The following is a 22,873-nucleotide window of genomic DNA, read 5'->3' as shown; positions in this document are numbered from 1 at the left end:
AGATATTTCATCACCCCAATAATCATCTGTGAGTGACCCAGACTCGGACGGCGGCCATTTACCATCAAGGGTGCTTTCCTGCCTTGAGCTGCGTCCCTTGGGTGCATCTGAGACCATATGCGCGTCAACTGAAGCTGATCTCAGTGACCCGATTTGCTGAGCAGTGAATTTCTAGGTCACGTGGTTTGCCAAGGCCGAATAGACGCGATTCACTGCCCCGCGATCCCGTCACTCTTTCCAGAAAAACATGGCTGCTCGACTGGAACCCCTCTCACGCTCGACCTTCAAATCCCTACGCTCCTCCCCACTATCGACTTCTTTTCTTCATACCAACCGAAACATTCCTTCGACCACTTTCTCAGCCAGACCTTTCTCATCCACACCGAACAAGATGGTCGTCAACGCCTGGTTCGACGTCGAGTACACCGACGCTCAGACTGACAAGCAGGTCAGCTCTGGTGCTGCGCAACGTAAGTTTCGTCAACGACCGCGTTTGATGGCAGCCCCTCGACGCGATTGTCTATTGTTCAACATGCTGACAGAGTCACAGCTCACCGTGGCCGCATCAACTTCAAACTCTACGACGATGTAGTCCCCAAGACTGTCGAGAACTTCCGTGCTCTCTGCACTGGCGAGAAGGGCTTCGGCTACAAGGGCTCCAAGTTCCACCGCATCATCCCTCAGTTCATGCTTCAAGGTGGCGACTTCACCCGTGGTAATGTGAGTGTGGCATCGAGAAAGATGAGGGAGAATATATCGCTGACATCTTTTTCCAGGGCACTGGTGGCAAGTCGATCTACGGCGAGAAGTTTGCGGATGAGAACTTCAAGAAGCAGCACACTCGTCCCGGTCTCCTCTCGATGGCCAACGCTGGTCCCAACACGTAAGCCACAGATCACGCACCCTCTCTCGATGCCGGTCAGCTAAAATATGTCTGCAGCAACGGCTCTCAGTTCTTCATCACCACTGTCGTCACCTCCTGGCTCGATGGCAAGCACGTCGTTTTCGGCGAAGTCGCTGACGACGAAGGCATGAAGATCGTCAAGGCGCTCGAGGCCACTGGCTCGGGCAATGGCCAGGTCAAGCTGAACTTCAAGCCTACCATCGTCGATGCTGGTGCCGACGGCAAATAGACGTGTCAAGTCAACACAACCCAATCATCGTTGCAGAAATGCATGGTGAACGATGACGACAAGAATACAGCGGCAGTACTCATGGCCGTTTACACCACACCCCACTTCTACTAGAGCATCGAGTTACTGCCACAGAAAGTAGACGGCGAGTCACTCTCTGAGCAGGAACGAAATGATAATCAAGCATTACCGTTTGGACTTCAGGATGCATTGTCTGGGACCGAGCTCATTGACTTCTACCTGACTTGCATCTTGAGGTCCACGAAAAGTTGAACTACCCTGCTCACAGTTCTGACATTTGCCCTGCTACTTACGACGTGTGTAAATCACCTGCATCGACGTGACCGTCTCAATCCTCTAAGAAGCAATGCAGGGAAGACCACCAACTATTCATATCTGCCCCTCCATCAAGACCCCTACCATATTTATTTTCCTGCTGGGTGCTGACACCTCTATTGCGCCACCCCTCCCCCGCTCTCCTCGTCTCTCCAAAAATGATATCCGGGTGGCGCACTGCAGTCAACGCCTGCTGCCACCAAAGGTGGGGCAGAGCTGAGGTCGGCTGTTTCCTCTTTTGACAAGTCGCTGTGATACGCTCTTGCCTTGATGCCCACACACGCACCAGGCCGTTGTTGCTTGGAAAGTAAGAAGTACCTGGGAGGCCAGCTACGACTGGGCTATCCAGGAGCTCGTGCTACGACTGTATTTGTGACTGCTTGAACTCACTGGTCTCTATGTCCTCTCGCTCCAGAATTCCAAGAGGCAACAGACGAGTTGTTATAGAGATTGCCATGCTGATAGCAGCGGTGATCGCGAGCACAGGACGCATTCGTGGGCACGACTCTTCGATACGCTAGGCTCGCCCCATTAGGTAGCAGTAAGTGCTATCGAGATATGGCAACACCTTAGTCGAGGTAAGGCAGAATCAGTGAGGGAAAGAAGACAGAAGAGATCGGGTCCAAGCTAAGTATTAATACAATTCTGACAAAGCGCCGACCGCAGTAAACCGGAGCAACCACTTCACTGACGCATTCAGGAGGAATTCAAGTTGCATTTGCACAATGCACCTTGATCTGAGTATGTGTGTCCCGGTTCGATGGAACGAACAGTGCATGACTCCCACCTCAGTCAGTGAAGTGATCATCTCGGTTTGCCCCGGGTCTTTACTTTGTGCTAATGATATAAGTAGTCGCCTTGTCCCCAACTTGATCCATTCGTTCCCGGATCGGTATCGTCATCAAGGCCAGAGAACATGCCATGCCATGTTAGCATACGCTGCTACCAGGTGGGGCGGACTCCTATGATAGGACAGGTGGGAAATTCGAGAAGTAGTTAGACTTGCGGCGGTAGCGGCGGTTCGGCGCTCGATTTGTGCACATTCTTGAATTGAAAGGCGGCAGACGAAGGTGAGGAGAGCGTGTACCTCCGAACCTTCGCTCCGGCTGTGATAACGAACTTTCTGGGGACTCGAATGGAAGATCGCACCTGCTGGCATTAGAGATGTAAGGACCTCAGAGATGTGCGCCACACAGGCTATCAGCGTCCGTTATTATCCACCTTGAAGCATTTGGTCAGCCGCTCAAAGACTTGAATCAATATTCATCGTGGTTATCACTGTCCTCCAAATTTCTATATCGAACCTCATGGCACAAGCTTCTCTCTCAGCTCGCGCTCAAGTAACAGATCGACCAACTCCCTCGACTCCATCAAAATGCCCAGCTCCTGCGAGGTGCCCCAGGACGCCGCATCCATATTGCACGAACCTAGCAGAAGCTTGTCACCATCGACGATCGTAATCTTGGCATGTAATCTGATCGGCGTGGTCTCTTTGTTGCGATCGAGAAGTGTCGACGATTTGCCATGCGAGGCAGCCTCCACACTACGTGCATTGCGTGTTCCTGGTCCAGGTCGAGTGGGCGACGGGTCGTCGAAGTAATGTATGGTCAGCTTGCCCAGCTTCTGGCTCGATTCGGTATGCCATGCTGAAGTGCTTTTAAGCAGCGAGGCGTGGTAGTTCCGGCGGTGACGAGTTGCTCCAGCGTCATGAGAGATGTGTTGGTCCAGATCGTGACGTCGAGTTTGCGAGGCGGTGAGAGTGCATTGCGCAATAGGGCGAGGACGCTGGGAGCGGTGACATTCGGAGTGGTTAGAAAGATGCTGTGCTGGGCCGTGGACAGGAGGTGCGACGTTGTGGTGAGGAGAGGTGTTGGTGGATGACTAGGCGGACGCGACGGAAGACAAGGCAGCTGATGAAGCAAGGTAGACGGACGAAGATGTGGTGGGAGGAGCGAAGGCGTGTGCGGGCTCGGCAGAATGGTCGTTTGAACTGACGATTCGAGTGCTGAAGTTCGGCCATTCAGTGTTGAAGCACCACCAGACCCTTCATCGAGAGGCAGTGGCTTGAGTGATGCGCCGTTCTCCCAGAACCAGGCATGAAACTTGAGCAGGTGCGCAACAGCAGGACCTTGTATACGAACGGCGGCCTCGAGCCAACGCTCCCACGAAACATTGCACGATGGCAGGATTGCGAGTTTCCGGTCAATAACCACGTACTTGCTGTGCATGATCCCAAACGGCCAGTCGAACTTTCGAGTTACACGAAGCACAAGCCCTGGGATCCTGGACGAGCGCGGCAGTCCCAGCTTCCGCCACTTCGATGGTTTGTAATTCTGTCCCTTCTTGGATGTCGGCAGCAGCATGTTCCGCGCCAAGGAATACGTTGAGAAGCAAATGTGCACCGATATCTTGGTCTGCGCGGCGACTGCTTTCGCTGAGAGCTCCAAAAGAGCATTGTGTAGCGCGTCGCGTGTCGCAGATGCGGCCCAGAAGCATGTGACGATGATCACCTCTTGTGTGGCTGACAGGATTTGCGGGATGATGAGAGAGGTGTATATGTGGTAGCCGGTACCGGTCGTGAGTTCCAAGGGCGTGCTTTGGGCACGTTGATTGTGGGACACATGGTTGACAAATGTCGACGAGAAACGGCTTGGTATCGATGTGGCAGCTTCCAGGTCCCTGTCAACAAGCTGTCGTGTACTTGAGCTTTCTGTGGACATGGTGTACAGTATCCTGAGGAGCCAGGCGGCTAAGGTAAGGACGTCACTCATTCATCTTTCCTTCAACGCGCTTCCTCAGCGCAGCCTGATCCCCAAGCTTTGACGGTCTGTAATATGCCGCCAAGTTTTCGAGAGAATGCGAGCTAAGAGAAAGTCGATAGTAGTATGTCCTATATGCCAGATGGCTGGGTTCTGGAGGACGTCCCCGAAGAAAGTCGACAGCTAGTCTCCACACTCAACCACGTCATTGGTCGACAATAATAACTAGGTACGTCTCGTTGTAAGGCAACCACTCTGCCTTGAGGCGTCAGGAGGCGGTCACGACATCCAGATGCTTGAAATTGCATATCGCTTCCCTCCGAGTAGTGTAACACACGATGAATACTAGGCCATTCGCGTGCAGCGATCTGCAGGAGTCCGGCTGAAGGTGCTGCGCTAAGGTCTCGTGCGGGGAGGCTTAGCGAAAGCTGGGGATCGTAATGAGACGCGACCATGATCCGACAACACATTTCAAGCGCACTTCTGCGTCCAGCATGTTGGCATGAAGGCCACTGCGAGTTGGCGGAGAGGACTTCTGAGCCTTGTGCGATGGAAAGTGTCTTTCGAGCGGCACCGAGTCCTACGAGCATGCGCACTCATTTGCGGAGTAGTTCCTGCCACAACAAGTACCTCGGATTGCCTGCCGTATTGCGGAAGCACAAGGAGCGACTAGGGTCACAAGATAATTGGACAGATGCTACGGCTGTGCCGCAGATCGTGCCTGCTCGTCTTACTGGTCTTCGCAAGAGCGAGTGGCAAGACCGCCGGCTTTGGTCACAGTAATGCCATGAAGTGCACTGCACCTCGTTTCGTCGCCTTGGCAACCAAGTCCGCCGCACAGTCTTTGGACCCGGAACCCAAGAAGTCGCGTCCAATTCTTCGCCAAAAAAGCAAAAAGTAAGCCGACTCTGATCCTAGCGTCCAGGGAGTCGAACTCAACGGCGAAGACGAGATCCTGACCATCGAATTCACCGATTCCACCCCGACCTGCCAGGGCCACTTTTCTCTGTTAGGGAATTTATGTGACCGCATATTAGCGGCCTCCCCTTCACGGCAGTCAGGATCACACTAAACCAGTCAACGACTGATCACCTCCGCAGAGGATCACAAGTCGAATCGTGAGAAGTGCTGCTGTGTGATTGTGGACCAAATTTCCGACCAAAAATATATAACCCTTTGTTTGCGAGCAAGTTTCGGGGTTGGCGGAGTGAGGGGAGCGAGGCTTCGAGGGTACTGTATCAGGTGAGTCTGTCCTTCTCACTCATGCTTTGTTCTATCCGGAGCTCTTTTGTTACAATGGCGGCGACGGAGCCCGACATGCCCTTTCCACCATCCACATGCAATGTTGAAGGCCATCCTGGCGCCATCGTCGGACGATATTCCAGCGAGCTCCAGACGAACAGCATCAAGCTCATCGCGATTCGCAGAACATGTCCCAAACACTCATAGGCGGCTTGTATCCTTCCGTACCAATTGGCTTGTATTGCAAGTCGAGACTAACCCTCAGTCAGCAAAGCAGTGGATCATGGACTGAGAACGTACCCAAAGGCCGCTGGCCCACCCATCTTCAGTCCTTTGTCGGTCGTCCACATAGGCGGGGACCTCAACGCCACAACACTGACCCTCAAGCCGAACTTGTAATCTGAAACGCCCAGTGGTGCCCCATTTGCCATGTCGAGGAAACAGATGAGGTCCGGACAGACAGCCAAGACTTTATCCTCTTCTCCCTTTTGCTTCAGAATTGCGCAAAGGTTCTCATTCTCAAATTCGACCAATAGCGAAGGCGAGCTTGAGACGTCATCTTCAGACGATTGTTGCGAATCTTGCGACGAAGAGGCGAGTAAGACAGTGCCCCTCGTGAAACCCTTTGCCACGTGTCTTGTGACAGAGCTGATCTTCCCACGAAAGAGGAGCACTCCATTCTGCTCCTGCAGAAGTGTTGTCACAGGATCGATCTTCCGACTGCGGGCTAGAGCAATAGAGCGACCGATACTCCATGCTATAGAATTGTTAATTGCCCATGTCCGATGCTGCAAAGCACATGTAGGGGGAGTATATGGGTGACGTACCTAAAGAGTAGCTGTTTTGTGGTAGACCACGAGCTTCATGGCCGTAAAGAGGATTGACACAGATACCCGACAAGGACCCTAGCTCTGTGCACGCATCTCGCATGAGCTGCTCGGTCTGGAAATTGTCCTGTACATTGGTGAAAACCTGTACAAGCGTCAGTTAGTCTAGACCTGCGAATGAGAGGAGTGGGAAGAGTGCACCTGCTGGCTGCCTGCGCCGTCTGCTGCGCTAGCCGGCACGATCGGGGTATCTTCGAGACACCGTACAGTCTGCCACAGATAAGGGTAGCTCGCGCCACACAATCTGTGTCTAAAGTGCTCTTGCTGAAGTGATGCGCTGCTAGTAAAGCTTCGAACGCGTTCATTCCTCCAATCTCGTTGGGAATTATGGCATCGAACGAAGTGATGTCCGTTGCTTTCAGGACGGCGCACACGGCATCAGTGATCCTGTCACAGGTGGTCAGCAGAATTGAGATGATGACGTTTTCGCCGACTTACTCGTCCGTACCAGGAATTCGCTCGAGATAGACAGTCGGAGAGCCCTAATGATCAGATGAGCCACGGATGATGAGGAGATCTTGTATAGCACCAACCATGAAGCCAGCAATCAGTACGGTGGCGTCGTCAGTTATGCTGTCCTGTCTCCTGATAGTGATATCCTCGCCCCTTGCCAGTGCGCTGAGACATGCAATGTAGCTGGGATACGCATCTCCGCAGCTTCCGACTCCTAGGACACCTGTACCATCCTGCAGAAACTGCAGATCTGTCTTGGATAGATACCACAGATCTCCTTCAATCCTTGGTCGATACCCTTCGACATCCAGCTGGTGAGCGAGTTCGTAAGATGTTGCTTTCGAGTCGCAACTATTGGTGTAATTGTCGAGCTTCTTGGCCCAATTGTCGTGTAGTGACATCTCAAATGTTTCGGGTTCCTCCTGACTCTCAAGGAGATCCGCAACGACGCGAACAATCAGTCGTGTAGATCCGTCAGTCACGTAAGAGATTGGGATAAGCTCAACTTCAACAACTTCCAGAGTGGCCTTGCTTCCTCCTGCACGGATGCAGCGCTCCATCGCAAGAGCTTCAGCTTCCTCAATCTGCACTTCCATGGAGGCATCATTAGTCCGAGGTACGACGACGGTGTCGACTGTGCCACTGATCTTCCCGATCTGCACTAGTCAGTATCTCGTAGACAAGGAACAGTGAGGAATATCTACCGCTGCTCCCACGGCATTAGCCACTTCGAGATGCTTCGGACGGATCAGCTCTCCAACTCCCGCCAGATTGTCGCCAATTATGATATTTCCACCACCAACGAGAATGACTCTTGCTTTCTCCGGTCTTGTTTTGACAAGGTCAATCGCCACTTCTACAGCTCGTTTCATCTCTGCGCGCCCAGCAGCCTTGACGTTTGATGATACAAGTGTCTCTGTGAGGGTATTAGACCAGACTAGGTCCGTTGCCTGCATGACTCGTCAACATATCTTCATAGGACCCTGAAGTGAGAGCCACTGACTGTAATGGTCTGGCCACCGAAGCAGATCCCCTCTTCTGCTAAACGTGATCCAACCGAGTCTGGTCCGATTTGGACCTGCCCATGTGCTGTCCTAACGATGGACCCGCCGCCTAGTGGTATGCTGTACACGTCAGGTATGCTGAAATTGGTTCTGACGCCAGCTATCTTGACGAAGGTAGCCGACTGCCTAGGGAAGCCAGTCTTCAGCAATGCACATATATCGGTTGTAGTACTGTCAGGTGTCAGTGACCCGTCACCTACGTAGTAGAGATCCAGCTTACCCTCCCACATCGACCACAAGGACGTCTTTGTCGTCCTCCGCGTCCCGTGACAATGATCCTGCCAACAACGCCGCTCCCCTTGCACTATTGGTAGGTCCTGATGAGAAGCAACGTACTGGATGCGATGCCGCTTCCGATGCTTTGCTCAACGTGCCATCATTGACGGTGATGTACAAGCTGCAGTTGCCTAATTTCCGAACGGCATGTTGGAAACCTGCAATGACATGACGTGCGAAGCGACGTAGGCTTGCATTGAGAATACTGGCATTCTCACGCTCCAGGAAACCTAGTCTGCCGATGCTGTGTGAGCAAGATATGTCATAGCCTGGTCCAAGTTCTGATGCGAGGACAGACGCGGCTTCCAATTCTTGGTCAGGGTTTGATGGCGAATAGATGCCAATAACGACGATGCTCTTGATTGACTTGGATCTGATCGCAGCCGCCTGAGCTTGTAGCTGGTCATGTTTCAGTGTCGAGACATGCCTGCCGTCGACTGCATGCGGTAAGTACGAAAGTGGCCCTTTCATGGCAAGCAGAGGTGAACGCCTTACCTTGATAGCCACCGTCCACGTAGCCATGGTGTCCTTCAACTAAAGCACGAAGACCAGCTGGAAAATCCACTAAAACCTGAAGGTCAGCGGTGCTGCTTGATGAAAGATCAAACAATGCGCACCGAATGGCGGGGACCGCCGCGAGTAAGGTCCGCACAGTCGGATCACTCCGACTCGATCAAGCTTGTTCCGATTCCGCTCGAGTACTGCGTTGACGAATTGCTATTTCCCCATGATGAGTATAGCCCAACACTGGCAAGAGCCTCGAGCACGATCTGATTCGCACTTACCGTCGTACCAATCTTGACGGATGTAATCTGAGCAGGCGCGACATCGGCTTGTCTCACAACCTCCTCAATGGCTAGCTCTATGCCACCTTGTATATCAGATGTTGTTGGAGTTTTGTGCCAGGCTAGAACCTGCTCATTTTGAAGTATGACGGCCTTGCGAACAGTCAGCGTGAGCGGTCTGCATCATGACACTACTCACATCTGTGTTCGTTCCGCCAACATCGATGCCGATCACGCACGAAGGGTTTCGAGATGGCATCTCGAGGCCGTCAACACGACGATAACAGGACGTCGGTACGGGTGATGCTGGGTCGTAATCATGACATACGTCCGAAGTGGCTCGACGTTGTTTCACGCGTCAAGCCAGAATTTATTCGAGTCCAGAGCCAGGCTCCAGCTCCGGCATGCTCTCCATGTGGACATTACACCAAAACATCGAACAGAGGAGGTACGCAATGCTTGTCACCGGGGTCCTGTTCCGGCATCCATTCTGTGCATCAGGGGCATATAAGCGGGCCGTGCAGACTGGAGCGACAGAAACGTCTGTCCATTGATAACAGAACGATTCGCCGCCAACAGAATCCAGGAAAGATGGCATCACATAAGGTCATACCAAGCAGCAATGGTGTCCACGGACGGAGCGAGCATCAGCATCGCGGTGCGGTCCCAGTGGAGGGCGAACACAGTGATTCTAGATGTTTGAGTCGATCGATCTAACCGCACAAAGACGCGCAGGTTGGCTAGCTGCGAGATTAGGACGTCTATTGTTGTGGCGGCTGATCGCAACAGATCTTGGCATCGGCTAGATAGGAGTTCTGCGCGCGCATTCTGGGACGATACCGGGACCGACGAACTTTCAACGCGTTACGCAAAGTTATTTGGACTTTGCTGATTGAGTTTGCCCACGTGGAAGTCTGTCGGCTAGATAGAAGATGTGGGCCATGTGGAAGTCTGTCGGCTAGATAGTAGATGTGGTTCATGCTGGGAGCACGCCAGTGGTCATCTCAAATAGTCTCATGTCTATCAGGTTGATGTGGTGGTGGATCCTTGTCATGGCGGCGAGGCTCGACCACGACATTCATCAAATCGTCTTCGTGGTCGAGACGACAATCTGTGCTCGCTATTGTCCGCGCCCCGGTCCTCATGCTCTTCGAGATGAGTTCATAAAGGCAGGGTCATACCTCCCTATCATCAGACATTTGCGAAATCTCTACTTGCGCACATCACACACAGCATGGACGATCATATCACCGCTAGGCAAGAGGAGCATCACCCTACGAAGTTGGCGTTCACTTCTGTCGCTGCACCAGCCCCAGATGCAGGTGGCGCGTCATCTTTAGTCCCTTGCGACCTGGACGACGACGCTGGGCATGCGAATGGACCACCTGCGACCAAGAAAGAAGTATTTTCATACTATACCTACTACGCCGGCAACAACGGCATAGGGTCCTTCCAATAGTCAGTGGTCCACCAAACACCTCGAACGCTTTACTGACGATCTCACCCTCAGCTCGAATCTTCTCTTCCAGAATTTGATCTACCAGGCGGGCTTCAACCCCAATGTTCTGCCATTGGGCAGCTCTAACTGCGATGTCGATCCAAGCGCCCCATGCCACGTCTTCTGGAATGGTGGCACAAAGCCGTATACGTCCGTCGTCTTGATAGCTTCGGGTCTGACTTTCTTGTCTCAAGCCTTGGTCTTCATTGGAGTCGGCAGTCTGGCAGATTATGGCAACTGGAACCCATGGGTCGTTCGAGGTTTCTCGGTGTTGTGCTGGGCCTTTGAGTTCGGCTTTCTCGGCGTCAGAAGAGCTGATCAATGGCGAACGGCGATGGCTCTGTACATCTTAAGTGGTGAGTCTCCATAACGTGTGAAAATGTTCTCCGGGCAGATCTGACTGAACGACCCCAGCAATCACCTTCTGGGCTTCGTATGTCTTCTTCAACGCCATTTTTCCCAAGTTGTCCCACGACCTCCCCGAAGTCCGTACTGCCCATGAAGAACGGCAAAATGGTGCCATCAGCGAAGATGAGTATCAACACAGATGCTCCATGGCACGTTCCAAGGTTATGAATATGTCCTACGGTTTTAACAACGTCGGCTTCACAGCTTGTGGTGCCCTGTCGTTAGCCGCACTTGCAGGCATCGGCGCAAACGACTCGACGGCCAAGAACAATTGGGGCTATTCTGTGTCAGTGGCGGTGTGCACAGGATTCTGGATCGTCCTCGCTATTCCCTGGTTCCTGTGGGAGAAGAAACGCCCTGGACCACCGTTGCCTGCCGGAGACAACTACCTGACTTTTGGCTTCAAGCAGACGTGGTTTGCGGCCAAGCAGGTCTGGACTTTGAAACAGACTTTCTTCTACCTTATTGCATTCTTCTTGCTGGCGGATGGCATCGGAACCACAATAACTCTGGTGGCGATTGCACAGACCCAAGTCGTCAATTTTTCTGCCACGCAGAACACCTATCTCATCATGGTGCAAGGCGCGTCGTGTGTCTTTGGCGTTTTCGGAGCTTACTATCTCCAACGACTGTTGGATCTCCGGACAAAGACCATGTTGCAGGCTACGAACATCGGTTGTGTTCTTGTGGCGCTCTGGGGCATGATCGGTATCTGGACGAGTAAGGTTGGCTACCACAATCTCTGGGAGTTCTGGCTGTTCAATGCGCAGTACGGCTTTACCATGGGCGCCCAGTTTTCGTACGGGCAGGCCTTCATGGCTGAACTTGTCCTCGTGGCCGAGAGTACATGTTCTTCAGCTTGCTCGGCATCGTGTCGAAGGGCTCTGCGTGGATCGGCCCAATTGTCGCAAGTGCGATCGTCGACGCCAATGGTAACGAGTGGACCCCGTTTCCGTTCGTTGCTGCACTGATCTTATTGCCGACTATCGGCATTTTCTTCATTAGCGAGACGAAGAGTCGGAGAGAATGCGCCGAATATCTCAGAAAGGAGGCAACAGGCCTGCGGAAGTTGGAAAATAGTGACGCCCTCGATAAGGCAGCCTAAAATCCCGGCTGTATGGCGGTCGCGCCTAGGGCGCGACATTCGCAGCTATTGTAATCGTACAGAATATCCGACGTTCCAGAGCCGCCTCTACGCGAGGATGAAGCTATGGCAATACATGATCAGTGTTGCAATGCATGAGTGTGGGCAAGACACGTACACTTGAATACCCATTTCTCTTTGGAGCTCTCTCCAATCGACTTTCCGACTAGATCGATGCTGTCGATCCCAGAGCTCTTGCAACAGTTCCAGCCCTCTGTTGGCATGCTAGAAAATCCAATCGTCAGGCATGGCAGAAGGTGCTTCCAATCTCGTACTTACGTAGATGCTGATCCGCGCATCGGGGCTTAGCTTCCGACGTATGAGAGCCTCTGCTTCGTTATCATTAAACGTGGCAACTCCAGCCATGAACAACCCCCAAAGGAGGCCCATCTCCAACCCATAGCCTTCCGGCGTCTTTCTGGCGATGTCTAAGATGCACTCAACTGCTGCGGACACTGGGAGTCCTCGAGGCTGAGAAGGGACCGGATTGATGATGTGATGGAGATAGATGGTGCATGCATACTTGCAGCATCGGACACTGGAGAAGGACTCTTCTTCCAGTGTTTCTTGCTCGTCTAGTGGTCTTGGTCGCGGTTGACTTCGCCAATCGTTGTTCTGATCGCGCAGCTCGGGAGCTTGCAAGGACCACCACCGCTCCAGCTCTCGTTCGATAGATGCAGCTTTCTCGTAGATCAATTGGGAGTTTTGTCGTCCAAAGGCGGTCATCGACTTGGCCGAGAGGTTGGAGAGACTCGCCATGTGAACCATCAATTCGTGGAAAGCGTCCACCATTACTGCCCCGTCATCGTAGTCTGGCCACTTCAATGTGGCATGATCAGGCGCACCGTTCGCATGCAAACCAACATTGAGCCAGTAATTTCCTTGAATCAGTGGACCTCTGCCAGACGATAAAGATCCAGATATATCTAGCAATGAGAAGAACCGGGAGAGGAAGTCGGATGTTCGTGGACCGCCACGATACATAATGAGGTCCCGAGCACCTCGCAAGTGCTGCAACCATAGACCTGACTCCGAGTGGGTTATCTGTTGGCGTATGAGTCGGTGAGTTTGACCACATAGGAAATATGCTTACCTCATATACGCATAGTAAAAGGCATGCCCCGAGTGTTGAGGTCAAGGTCAGCTGGCCGGCATCTGACAAGGCCCGGTTCAGTTCCTGCAGTGCCATTGAATAATGCTTGACTGCGGGTAGCAAATGCCGCGAGTCTCCTCTCGCCATATGTCCCGCGGCCAGTGCAATTATTGAATGAAGCAGAGCTGGCGAGGAAGTAGCAAGAGGAACCAGTTCCTTGCGAAATGGGTTACTCTGCCCGTCATTAACGTAGGCAAGAAATCTTGAACAGAAATGAATGAAGTGCTTGATGTAGAGATGAGAAGCTCGCTCCGCCATCGGGAACTCGAAAAACGGCGGCACGATGAGTTCATGCGACGCGCCCATGGCTATCCTGTCGGCTGACTCAACTCTGTCGAAATGTGGTCGACGAGCAAGAAGTTGGACTTCGGTCGGCGACTCGGCCCACGTGCATCCCAACTCTAGCCTCTGACATCTTCGACAGACTGGCTTCGACTCATCACACCGAAGGTGAATCTTCTTGCACGCTAAACAGCCTGTCGTGAATAGTCAGTTTGTGTCGGGCTTCTGTGATGCGATATTGGACATGTGGAGCTGACCGTTCTTCGACCTGGCAACAGGCCGCCTGATGCCCACCCCAGGCGCCATTCATTGAACAACTCGTTGCTCTCGCATATCTGGTATACTGCATGTACAGCAGGCGACGAGAAATCGTACAAGCTAGCACATGCACGCCATTGGTAGACTATAAATCAAGACGCAGAGGTGGTTCAATGCGCTGCGTGTGTCACCAGGCCGTTACATACTAAGTACTGCCACATGCACGTGTCATGTTACGACATGGACTGCTAGTGGTAGCTTGACGCTGATCAGGAATAAAATGCGAGAAGAAGGGTTGAGTGGCGTCTGATTCGCCGTAGAGAGAGCAGAGCTTTTGTTTGTTGCGAAGATAAGGATAGTTCAAGCTTCAAAGTTTATATTTTATCGAACAAACGCTACTCAAGTATTGGGACGTATACCCATGTCATCCGGTCCTGTAACGGAACCACGAATTCGGATTTCGCTCTTGCCACGTGCGATTCACCAATGTACTTTCCTGGATGAGCCATCCATCGTGCCTGCCACTACCAACATGTACCTTCGCGGTCGTGCCTGGCCGACTTGATCCTACCTTCCCGTGGCGAGATCTGCCGTGTCTGCTCCGGGTCGCGGCTTCCACCAGCTCTGTCCGTCGTGCCTGCCGTACTTTGCTGGCCATACTGCGTGGCGTACTGCTTACACACTATTCATTAATGCAGGTGGCCCGGTCGCGGTTATTATTAGTGCGTTGTTGCCGCACGTGGAACGGTTGATGCGATCAAGACCGGTTGACACTTGACGTAGCCTAGTCTGAAAGCGGATGACGTGACTTTCAAAGACTTTGCCAAACACCGGCCGACCCTTGTCCTTCTCCAGCGCTTTTCATGAAGTCTTTCAGATAGGCTGTGCGTGGGAGAGACTGTGGTTCCCGGAAGGATAGAACTTTCGATGTCCATAATGTCGACTTCATAAGAAATATAACATTTAGTCAATATTGTTGTTGACGTTTCATAGGATCTTCCGAGATCCCAACAAGTCTTAGCGCACTTTCTAGCATGTTCGTCACTCTTGATGATTGCTCTGATGAGCAGTGGTTCTCGTCAATCCCAGTCAATGCTTCAGGTCGCATCACTAGCCCCTGAGTGCCTGCTGAACTTCACAGAATCGTCCGTCCACGCGTCTCGATCCGCAGAAACAGCATTGCCATAAATGCTAACGATATGAGCGCTCCACCGACATATATTGGTATCCTCGGATCAGTGGCAGCCGCATATATGCCAATCAGCGGCGCACAGAGTCCAGCAACACGATTCAGGCAGCTGGCGATTCCCGATCCAGTACCTCTGCTAGTCGTAGGGAATGTCTCAGGCGTGTACGAGTACAAAACGCCGTACATGATGGTCTGGAAGAAGCTGACAACGCAGGAACATGCGAGCTGCCATGGGGCTGCGGTGGAGACAGTGAAGAGGAAAAGAAAAACGCCAGTGAAGAAGGTGGCTATAGCCATCGGTTTTCTGCGGCCAAGGCGCGTGTCGACAGCCCAGCAAGCCACGGGGCTGCCAAGCCAGCCGACGACGGAGGCGATGGCGTAGTCGCGGTAGAGGATAGATCCAGGTTTGGGTGATCGATCTTGACCCGAGCTGGCGAGATACTGAGGCAGGAACGCGTTGAAGAGCGGGTAGCCCAGACCGATGGCTGTCCAGATGATCCACAGCAGTAAGGTGTTCATAGCCAGTCTCCTGTTGCTGAAGAGCGATTTAATATTCTGTGTCGGGAACCTCCCGAATGTGTCATTAATGAGCTTCATGATAGCACATTGCTCCTTTTCCACCGCGGCGACCTCTGCGTCGACAGTGCCTCCGATTTCTTCTAGCAACTCCGAGGTCAACCAGGTCTTTTTACCATTGAGGCGTGCGACGGCGTAGATGATAGCGACAGCTTCGTCTTGTCTCCCTTTCGAGAGAAGAAACTTGGGTGACTCGGAGAGCCTGAAGAGCAGAAAGCGACAAATTTGGCAGAGAAGAGTGATTCCACCCAACGTAAAGCTCAAATAGCGCCAACCATGATTCTGAAAGGCCCACGCGAGAAGCGCTGCTGTGAGCTGGCCTGCAGGCCACCACGCAGACAGCAGCGTAAGTTTGTTGCCACTCGACTGGGGCAGGAACTCGAGAAGCAGCGCCCCGTCGACAGGCAGGCTCCCACCGATACCAGATCCCAGTAGCGCGATCAGTACACACGCTTGAAGAAAGGTCGTTGTCGCTCCAAGTCCCATAGCGCAGAGACCGGCAATGAGAAGACACGAAGTGCTGAAAGGAATTCTGCGTCCGATCACATCCGATAGAAATCCCCAACCGAAGGCACCTTTTATCAGACCGACATTGAGCGCGAGAGTAGCGAAACGCACGGTGGGCTCGCTGATGTTGTACTGCTTCGCCAGGGAGGGAGCATCAGTGCTACGCCCGAGAGCCAGATATTATCTGCAAACCAGCCGAAGCCGGAACCACAGAAGAGCAACCATTGGTATCTGCCCATCCCGATGTCTTGTAGTGCCTTGTTGATGAGGATGCATTTCCGGTCATGCACGCTGCTTAGTCCGCTGGCAGCAGCTTCTGCATCTACCTCCTCTTTCAAGTGTGCGCGAGCAGGAGTCAGAGGGTTCAACTCGATATCGGCCATGTCTGAGGTGTCGAAGCTGGAGATAGAGCCGTGACTGGGCGTGTTTTTGCGCAGAGTGCCCATTATTATCGAGTTGCCCACATCGGGGTATGCTTCGCGCTCCAAGTCGACCGATTGAGAGCGAGAAGCGGAGTTGCGACGATGGTCCGCGGGAGCGACAGCGCGTTGACATCGTTCTGCTTCCTCCAATGGTACGTACACCTGCTGGCGGAGGGCCTCAGCGTCGAGAGCTTTAAAGGGATCGAAGAACCACATATTTGGTGGTCTCTGGGCTGACAGAAGCACTTCAATATGATGGCTTCGAGACTGACGTGGGAGACAGGATTGAAGAGTGGCTGGCGTGGGAAACAGAACTGAAGTCATACGCTGTGGGTCGGTTGTGAAGTGTTGTATCGCACAAGGCAAAGTCGCGGACTGTGATTCTGTATCCAGTAAATGTAGATTCTGAGTGCGGCAAGATATGAGCAGGACTTGAGGAAGCGGATATATGAGAAAAGGAAAAAGGACTTTCTGTAGTACCTTACCGAGTACCTTCCTCGCAAAAGTCTGACTTCTTGCCGAAGTATGCGGCGGCTTCGACCTGTTGACCGGAAAGGTACTCGCTGTGACGGACCATCTGGAAGGAGAAGGCACTGTGAAGGCGTCTGGGAAAGCGACGTAGTGGCAGTGAGTATACGCATCAATTTTGTTGACAGGTGTTGGGTTGGGTCGCAGCTTGGGTGTGTCACATCCGACGATGGAATCCGGCGCAAGAGCTGGCGCACGAGGACGCGACGGCTTCGTCACGGCTTATACTTCATGACTCCCAGCTCCTGTGGGGCTCAAGTCATTCGATAAGTTCCATAGTAGACAGAAGCTCATTGTCGCTGTCGCCTGGAGGACTTTGTTCACTGCCTGAATCCTGCGGTGGGTGCTTAAAACTTTAGATTTGCACCTCAACTTCGAGCTGAGGTCATGCCGAGCTAGCTCCTGAACCTGGACAGTGCGATGAAGCAGTCAATCAACCCGAGGGAAAGGACACTTGTCAGCGATAGCCTTTGATTAATTAAGTGCGCACGATCGCTTATATTTTCCGCTGGCCGTTGCTGCTTCCCAATCGCTGACCTTTATGCATTCAATCCAAACAATTGAGTGAGAGTCGCACTTGCCTGATCTACCGACGCCTCATTGTACCGCAGCGGCCAGCCGCTCTATCGAGGTGCTTGTCCAGGCCGACAATTATTTTTCCTCGGCATCGACAAAGACTTCTGCCTCGCTTGTCTCTGTATCAGTCCTAACGACAGGTGGTCTAGGCTGCATCGCTTGATGTGACATGTTCAGATTTGACATTTTGTTCGTCGTGTTGTGTACGTCATCGTCGAAATCAAGCAAGTTGCCTTGCTTCGGCGCATTCTGTACAGGAGCCTGTATTGCCGTTGACTGATGCACAGGTATCTGCTTCGGATTCGAAGTTGGGTGCAGCACATTGTTGTGGCTGACTGCTTCTTGATTCTGTGCCTGCGCAACCGGCTTTGGCTCTGGAGGTACAGTGCTTGATGGCCGCGAGTCTAGATCGATCAAGTTGTCTGTCGCTTTGTGGACTGCGGCCGCTTGCGCCGGCGGCGCTCCCGAACCGGATGTCGTAGAGTTTGGCGCTTTCACGGTGCCTTTCTGCGCTCCAGACCCAGGCAGGATAGGTGCGATGGCCAGGATTTGATCTATAGCTTTCTTCGGATCTTTGGTGTCGCTGTATGTCTGTCAGTATCTCTCACACACGCGGACTCGGAGACCTACATCTCGGCATTTATGATCCACTCGAGATCATCTTCGCCCTCTTCCGAGCCGCCGGCTCCGGAATTGACTGGTCGAAACAGCTTGGGCATCCAGTGCTCGCCCTTCTCCTCTCGTGCATGCGCCTCTTGCCGCTGTCGGTCCTCGATCTTAGCTTTCTCGTCTGTCGCTTTGACGTGGTCCTTAACATGTACAGCCTTTACTGTCGGGAGCCATAGCCGCTGCGACTCTCGCTCGCCCTGCTCTTCGATCGGACGCGTCAAAGGTGGCGTATGCTTCGCGTGTGTTGCATCGAAGAGCGGTTTCTTCTGTCCTGTCGTCAGATCTTTTATGGTCATCTCACTCGTCCACAGTCCTGAGAGCTCGTAAAGATTTTCGCCGGTCTTGTCGTTGCGAATGATGCCTCCGATGGCATTATATGTGCCGGACACCCAGCCTCGTGTCTTGAATTCTATGTCCGCCGAAAGTCCTGTCGTCGGACACTTGACGAAAGAGTGGTCGCCGAGCTCGTATTTCATCTTGCCGAAAAGGATGCCTCTGGCGTACATGTTGGGCTGCGTGATAACGCTAGCTAGGTCAGCAACCTTTCCCCCATCAATTTGTTTCCTGACGTACTACTTCTCGTTCCCACGGTTTGTGAATCTCAAGTACGAAATTCCCTCCATCATGCTCGCTGCGGAGTTGCCCAAGAATTTGCTTCGAGGCCTGAGCGTGCCATCCACACGGATGTGATGCTCTGGAGCCATAAAAAAGTAGGACGATTTCGGAGGATGATGTGAGGTCTGTTCGGAGATGTAGTAGCCTTTGGTCCCATCTTTATAGTCCCACCAGCATGTGTACGTCTCGCCAAGGATAGGATTAAGAGGTTTCTTGACACCACTAGTACGCTGTCAGAACTGATCCGTTCCACTTGGATGCGCACCTACGGAGGTTTGATGTGCCAGCCGCTGAGGTAGAATTTGATCACGGAGACGAATCTCTGTACCGGGTCGTCAACGTCGGGCATCGGTAGAAGTGTTTCCGGGTGTGCCATAAAGCTAGATCCTGTTAGTCTTCCAACACCAGACAGCGGAGGAGTTGCACTTTGTGATTCTCTCCAACATAGACCGCTCTTCGAGGATGAACGTGGGTAAGGTGATTCGAGAAAGATCCGCCCCTGGTCTTAGTTGTGAAATGATGTGTGAAAGTACTGGAGATCACTGTAAGTTCGGGGCACATCAGCCCATGAACGGCAGGCGTACCATTGTTCTGGTCAGGTTCGACCACCGTTTCCTCCTGCTCGTTGTCTCGCGCCTCGTCGGTGGAGGACCTGTTACCTGACAATATAAGCACGGCTCCAGTTGATGTTCAAGCAATCTTACTCTTGAGGGACTCGCTCCGTGGCCTCAGGGCCGAGCCTATATGGTGCCTCATCCTGAGCTCTTGAAATGTGCTCCAGTACGACTTTGCAGCCTAGACGCGTGGTGGCTACTGGTGTGCAAGCGTTTGTCCAGGGGAGTGCTACGTCAGGCAACGAGGTAAAGTTGGAGACGCTCGTTGCGGTACCTTGCGGAACGTCTGGTCGAGCGATGTTTCGGTGTCGCAGAAGGAGGTGGTACAATGGAACAGACAGCCGACGAGACAGTCACGCTGTTTGACGCTCGAGTGACAGGTGTGCTGCTGTTGCGAGAAAAGGTGAAGTTCGCAGGAACAGGAAGTGGAGTGAGACAAGTCGGTATGCCTTGGACAACAAACTCTCTGCGGATATGTACTGCAGTCTGCGGCGGGGTGGGCTCAGCGTGGCATCTAAATTCGTTCTTCATGCACAGAAGTGATCCAAGAAACGCCTCAGGATATCGGAGGTGCAGCACAAGGCGTTGGCATGGTCGTGACTGGCCTCAGACCGGCGCGGCCTGGGCAAATTTCTCGTTCTCGTTCCTCATTCATCTTCCACCTTTCCATGCTCAGGCGGGGTGTCAAAACTGACGTCATTTTTCTCAGGCGAGGACTCGGACTGCTGACCATGATGATGAGTTGAGACACCACCAGACCTGCTGATGCACCACACGTGGGTACAAGGGCATCTCAAGTCTAAAGTGTCATCGTTGTGTCTAGTGCTTCCGTGTCTATCGTTGGGAAAGGTCGTCAAAGATAAGACCTCGCGGGAGTGCCGCTGGAGCTGCGCCTATATGGCCATTTCTTGGCCCACAACGCCTTTGCTTCTATCCAAGCGATGCCAATGATCTACAAGTCTAAGTCGTGAAAGACCACAAGTCTAAATGTCGATTCCTGAACGCCTCGCTCGTGCCGGAAGGTGTGACAGAAAGATGTGCTCCAAATGTCGTTGGTATGCCCACCGACTGCGACAGCAGCATCAGACTGTCGTCCAGGTAGGTCTGTCATCGTTGGTGATGCGTCTCAAGAACTGAGGTGAAGGCTTATGGAGCATGATGTGGAAGTGCTCTACATCATGTCAGCGATCCTCCGCGAAAATAGTCATGCTGAACAGTGCCAGCATCGCCATCGTCGACCTGAGCTCTCCGGGCGCGACTGTGTGAGTAGACTTACCAAGCGCATGAATACTCTTCAAACTCTTCCAGTTCTTGAACCACACCAAGCTCTCCCGTTCCACGCCATCCTCCGAACAGAAGGTCTCCATTACGAATCGTTCGATGAAAGCTCTCATGCGTGGTGTCAGATCATCAGTAATAGGATCATCCTCCAGCGCGAACTTCGTCCATACCACCAAATGCACGATCTCCGGATCAATACCATACGGCCAGTCATTATAAAGCACCTTCCAATCCGTGGCCTCTTCGAATGGTTTCTTCCCTAACGGCATAACATCCTCCCATTGCAACCGGTGAGTCTTCACATGGTCCATCACAGTTCTATGCTCCTTCTTCAACGACCACATGTACTTGAGATAGGCTCTCAATTGGCTCGGCATCCGCTGAAATTTGTCAATCCGATTCGACGCAACAATCTCCCTCACTTCGTCCCAAGTCTGGATGTGGAAATCGGTATCCCGGGTTGAGAGCGCAAGGCGAGCTTTGAGGGCAATGTTTTGGAGATAAGGCGGACAGTCGAGGGTGTATTCTTCGGCGGTGAGGTTGGTGTTCCAGTAGAGATTTGCAAGCGGTGGGACTTCATGTTTGGCGGTGGTGGCAGTACTTATCGGCAAGTACTCGTCGCCTGAGGTTCCGTGGACTGAATGAGGCATTGCACGAAGTGATGCCGTAGATAGAGTAAATCTACTGCTACGACACACCACGCGTTGAGAGTCGCAGAGACGCCGCAGGATTAGATTGCTCAGATGCGTACATTTCGATATGAGCATAATTTAGCAGTAAATAAGAGTGAATCTGAAATCAGCAGACAAACGAAAAGAAGGATCCGAGTTCACTTGCATTCAAGTCGAGCACGGGTGGCTGATCTGACGAAGCCAACCATCGGGCTTGGCGTCAATACAACCTTGGAAGTTCAGAGAGGCCTACTACGATGTCTCGGACGTGAAGATATACTTCTAACACACAGAAGACGAAGTGGGACGTATTAGGTAACTTGAGTAGCGATTTTGTGTGGATTGCGTACAACAGCACAAGACTTCAATGTGCATGTGGATGTGCCCAAAAAGCTCAGAGCCTGTCTTTGTGCCTAGAGCCCGCCCAGATGCAGACCAATCCATGGATGCTAGTGCACGATCCGTCCATATGTATGAACAGCGTCTCGCACGCGGTCGCCTCAAATGGTACAAGGTAAAGTTCATACATAGCCCTCAAAAGCAAAAGCTCTTCCTCATTGCTTGCGCCTCTCCGAAGTCAACCCAGGTTGTGGAACAGGTGCTCGAGACTACCTGCTTTCCCTCCCCAGAAGTATGGGCCGTGACACTAGGTTCTTCGTTAGCCTGGATCGAGATGCGAGTGGGGAGCTAAGGACCGCGGTGGATGGCAGCATGGAACAGGAGTAAGAGACAAAAGTATCAGGGCGGACTCTGAGACCTTCATGCTCGATATCGCTCCCGGTCCAATATTGGGAAGAATACTTACAAGACGAATGTGATCCACTACGCCACGGAGGCCTCTCGGCGAAACCATAGCAGTCGCAGGACAGAGAGCGCAGGCAGCCCCGATGATTCCAGGGAGCAATTTCGTAGTATCGTGCATAGCCTGGGAATTGGCAGTCAGCGCGACCGCGGCGGTCGTCGAATCAGGCTCAATCTTCAACTTGGCCAACGTGATTCTCATGCCCTTCGTGAACTTTTTATCGTTGTGATGATTTGCGATTCGCTGAGAGTGCTCGGTAGGATTCTCTGCGTCGAATGCCTGCCGCAATCGCGCCACGTGGTAGTTCTGTGCCAGCTGGACGAGCTTGGTGTTGAGCGACTTGGTTGTCCACAAGAGACCCAACATTTCTGCGGCCAGTATCATCACATGATTATCATCTTCAAGCCAGTCGACGGCCATCGCATGTCGTGTGGCGCCGAGGGTCGGGTCGTTGGGGCGGCCTCTGCTTTCGGAAATCATGTTATCTATTACCTATTTGACTGTTTGATTGTATCCTCGACTTTCATCCGTACGTCATATGCTCATGCTGATCGTCCAAAATGGCTGGTCCTTTTTAATGAGTGTGTGCGCAGTCAACCCATCCCCCAGGCGATTCCTGCACAATGATACCATTCCGGCTCATACCACCATAACAGATACAGAGTCCTCCCAGCGATCAACGACCAAGTCGTTGCGGGGTCAACGTGTCTCTCGTTGGTTCGCGAGAACACGTTCTCGGAAGGGC

The 22,873-nt window shown here is 52.7% G+C and overlaps 9 protein-coding genes across 9 annotated transcripts; 2 read left to right on the top strand and 7 right to left on the bottom strand.

Annotated features, from left to right (window-relative positions):
- Positions 1–247: 247 nt before the first annotated feature.
- On the top strand, positions 248–1,133 carry AB675_7860 (Peptidyl-prolyl cis-trans isomerase, mitochondrial; the record flags this gene model as incomplete). Its single annotated transcript, XM_018148261.1, has 4 exons — positions 248–470; positions 551–720; positions 777–883; positions 941–1,133. The coding sequence occupies 4 exons, from the start codon at positions 248–250 to the stop codon at positions 1,131–1,133; spliced, it is 693 nt and encodes a 230-aa protein (XP_018001038.1).
- Positions 1,134–2,774: 1,641 nt separating this feature from the next.
- AB675_7859 (uncharacterized protein) lies at positions 2,775–4,189 on the bottom strand (the record flags this gene model as incomplete). Its single annotated transcript, XM_018148259.1, has 2 exons — positions 2,775–3,092; positions 3,161–4,189. 2 exons carry the CDS (start codon positions 4,187–4,189, stop codon positions 2,775–2,777), a joined length of 1,347 nt encoding a protein of 448 aa, XP_018001050.1.
- Positions 4,190–5,639: 1,450 nt separating this feature from the next.
- Positions 5,640–9,194, bottom strand: AB675_7858 (Hydantoin utilization protein A; the record flags this gene model as incomplete). Its single annotated transcript, XM_018148258.1, has 13 exons — positions 5,640–5,724; positions 5,771–6,227; positions 6,298–6,442; positions 6,597–6,744; positions 6,796–6,839; positions 6,891–7,466; positions 7,515–7,760; positions 7,814–8,045; positions 8,095–8,587; positions 8,646–8,714; positions 8,768–8,867; positions 8,936–9,088; positions 9,135–9,194. The coding sequence occupies 13 exons, from the start codon at positions 9,192–9,194 to the stop codon at positions 5,640–5,642; spliced, it is 2,808 nt and encodes a 935-aa protein (XP_018001282.1).
- A 975-nt stretch (positions 9,195–10,169) lies between these two features.
- Positions 10,170–11,946, top strand: AB675_7857 (Autophagy-related protein 22-1; the record flags this gene model as incomplete). Its single annotated transcript, XM_018148257.1, has 4 exons — positions 10,170–10,393; positions 10,446–10,789; positions 10,848–11,640; positions 11,700–11,946. 4 exons carry the CDS (start codon positions 10,170–10,172, stop codon positions 11,944–11,946), a joined length of 1,608 nt encoding a protein of 535 aa, XP_018000991.1.
- An 87-nt stretch (positions 11,947–12,033) lies between these two features.
- AB675_7856 (uncharacterized protein) lies at positions 12,034–12,969 on the bottom strand (the record flags this gene model as incomplete). Its single annotated transcript, XM_018148256.1, has 3 exons — positions 12,034–12,049; positions 12,104–12,210; positions 12,265–12,969. The coding sequence occupies 3 exons, from the start codon at positions 12,967–12,969 to the stop codon at positions 12,034–12,036; spliced, it is 828 nt and encodes a 275-aa protein (XP_018001052.1).
- A 1,844-nt stretch (positions 12,970–14,813) lies between these two features.
- AB675_7855 (putative MFS-type transporter) lies at positions 14,814–16,588 on the bottom strand (the record flags this gene model as incomplete). The annotated part of the gene is made up of 2 exons (XM_018148255.1): positions 14,814–16,071; positions 16,143–16,588. The coding sequence occupies 2 exons, from the start codon at positions 16,586–16,588 to the stop codon at positions 14,814–14,816; spliced, it is 1,704 nt and encodes a 567-aa protein (XP_018001091.1).
- Positions 16,589–17,551: 963 nt separating this feature from the next.
- On the bottom strand, positions 17,552–19,516 carry AB675_7854 (Oxysterol-binding protein-like protein OBPa; the record flags this gene model as incomplete). The annotated part of the gene is made up of 7 exons (XM_018148254.1): positions 17,552–18,059; positions 18,107–18,670; positions 18,719–18,982; positions 19,030–19,140; positions 19,187–19,292; positions 19,345–19,419; positions 19,465–19,516. 7 exons carry the CDS (start codon positions 19,514–19,516, stop codon positions 17,552–17,554), a joined length of 1,680 nt encoding a protein of 559 aa, XP_018001143.1.
- A 940-nt stretch (positions 19,517–20,456) lies between these two features.
- AB675_7853 (N-acetylglucosamine-induced protein 1) lies at positions 20,457–21,305 on the bottom strand (the record flags this gene model as incomplete). Its single annotated transcript, XM_018148253.1, has 2 exons — positions 20,457–20,545; positions 20,651–21,305. 2 exons carry the CDS (start codon positions 21,303–21,305, stop codon positions 20,457–20,459), a joined length of 744 nt encoding a protein of 247 aa, XP_018001188.1.
- Positions 21,306–21,903: 598 nt separating this feature from the next.
- AB675_7852 (uncharacterized protein) lies at positions 21,904–22,608 on the bottom strand (the record flags this gene model as incomplete). The annotated part of the gene is made up of 2 exons (XM_018148252.1): positions 21,904–21,972; positions 22,132–22,608. 2 exons carry the CDS (start codon positions 22,606–22,608, stop codon positions 21,904–21,906), a joined length of 546 nt encoding a protein of 181 aa, XP_018001239.1.
- Between the last annotated feature and the right edge of the window lie 265 nt (positions 22,609–22,873).

Source organism: Cyphellophora attinorum (assembly GCF_001299255.1).
Source record: "Cyphellophora attinorum strain CBS 131958 chromosome Unknown Contig10, whole genome shotgun sequence".
Taxonomy (NCBI): domain Eukaryota; kingdom Fungi; phylum Ascomycota; class Eurotiomycetes; order Chaetothyriales; family Cyphellophoraceae; genus Cyphellophora; species Cyphellophora attinorum.
The sequence above is the reverse complement of the archived record's forward strand: the minus strand, read 5'-3'. Positions and strand labels throughout refer to the sequence as shown.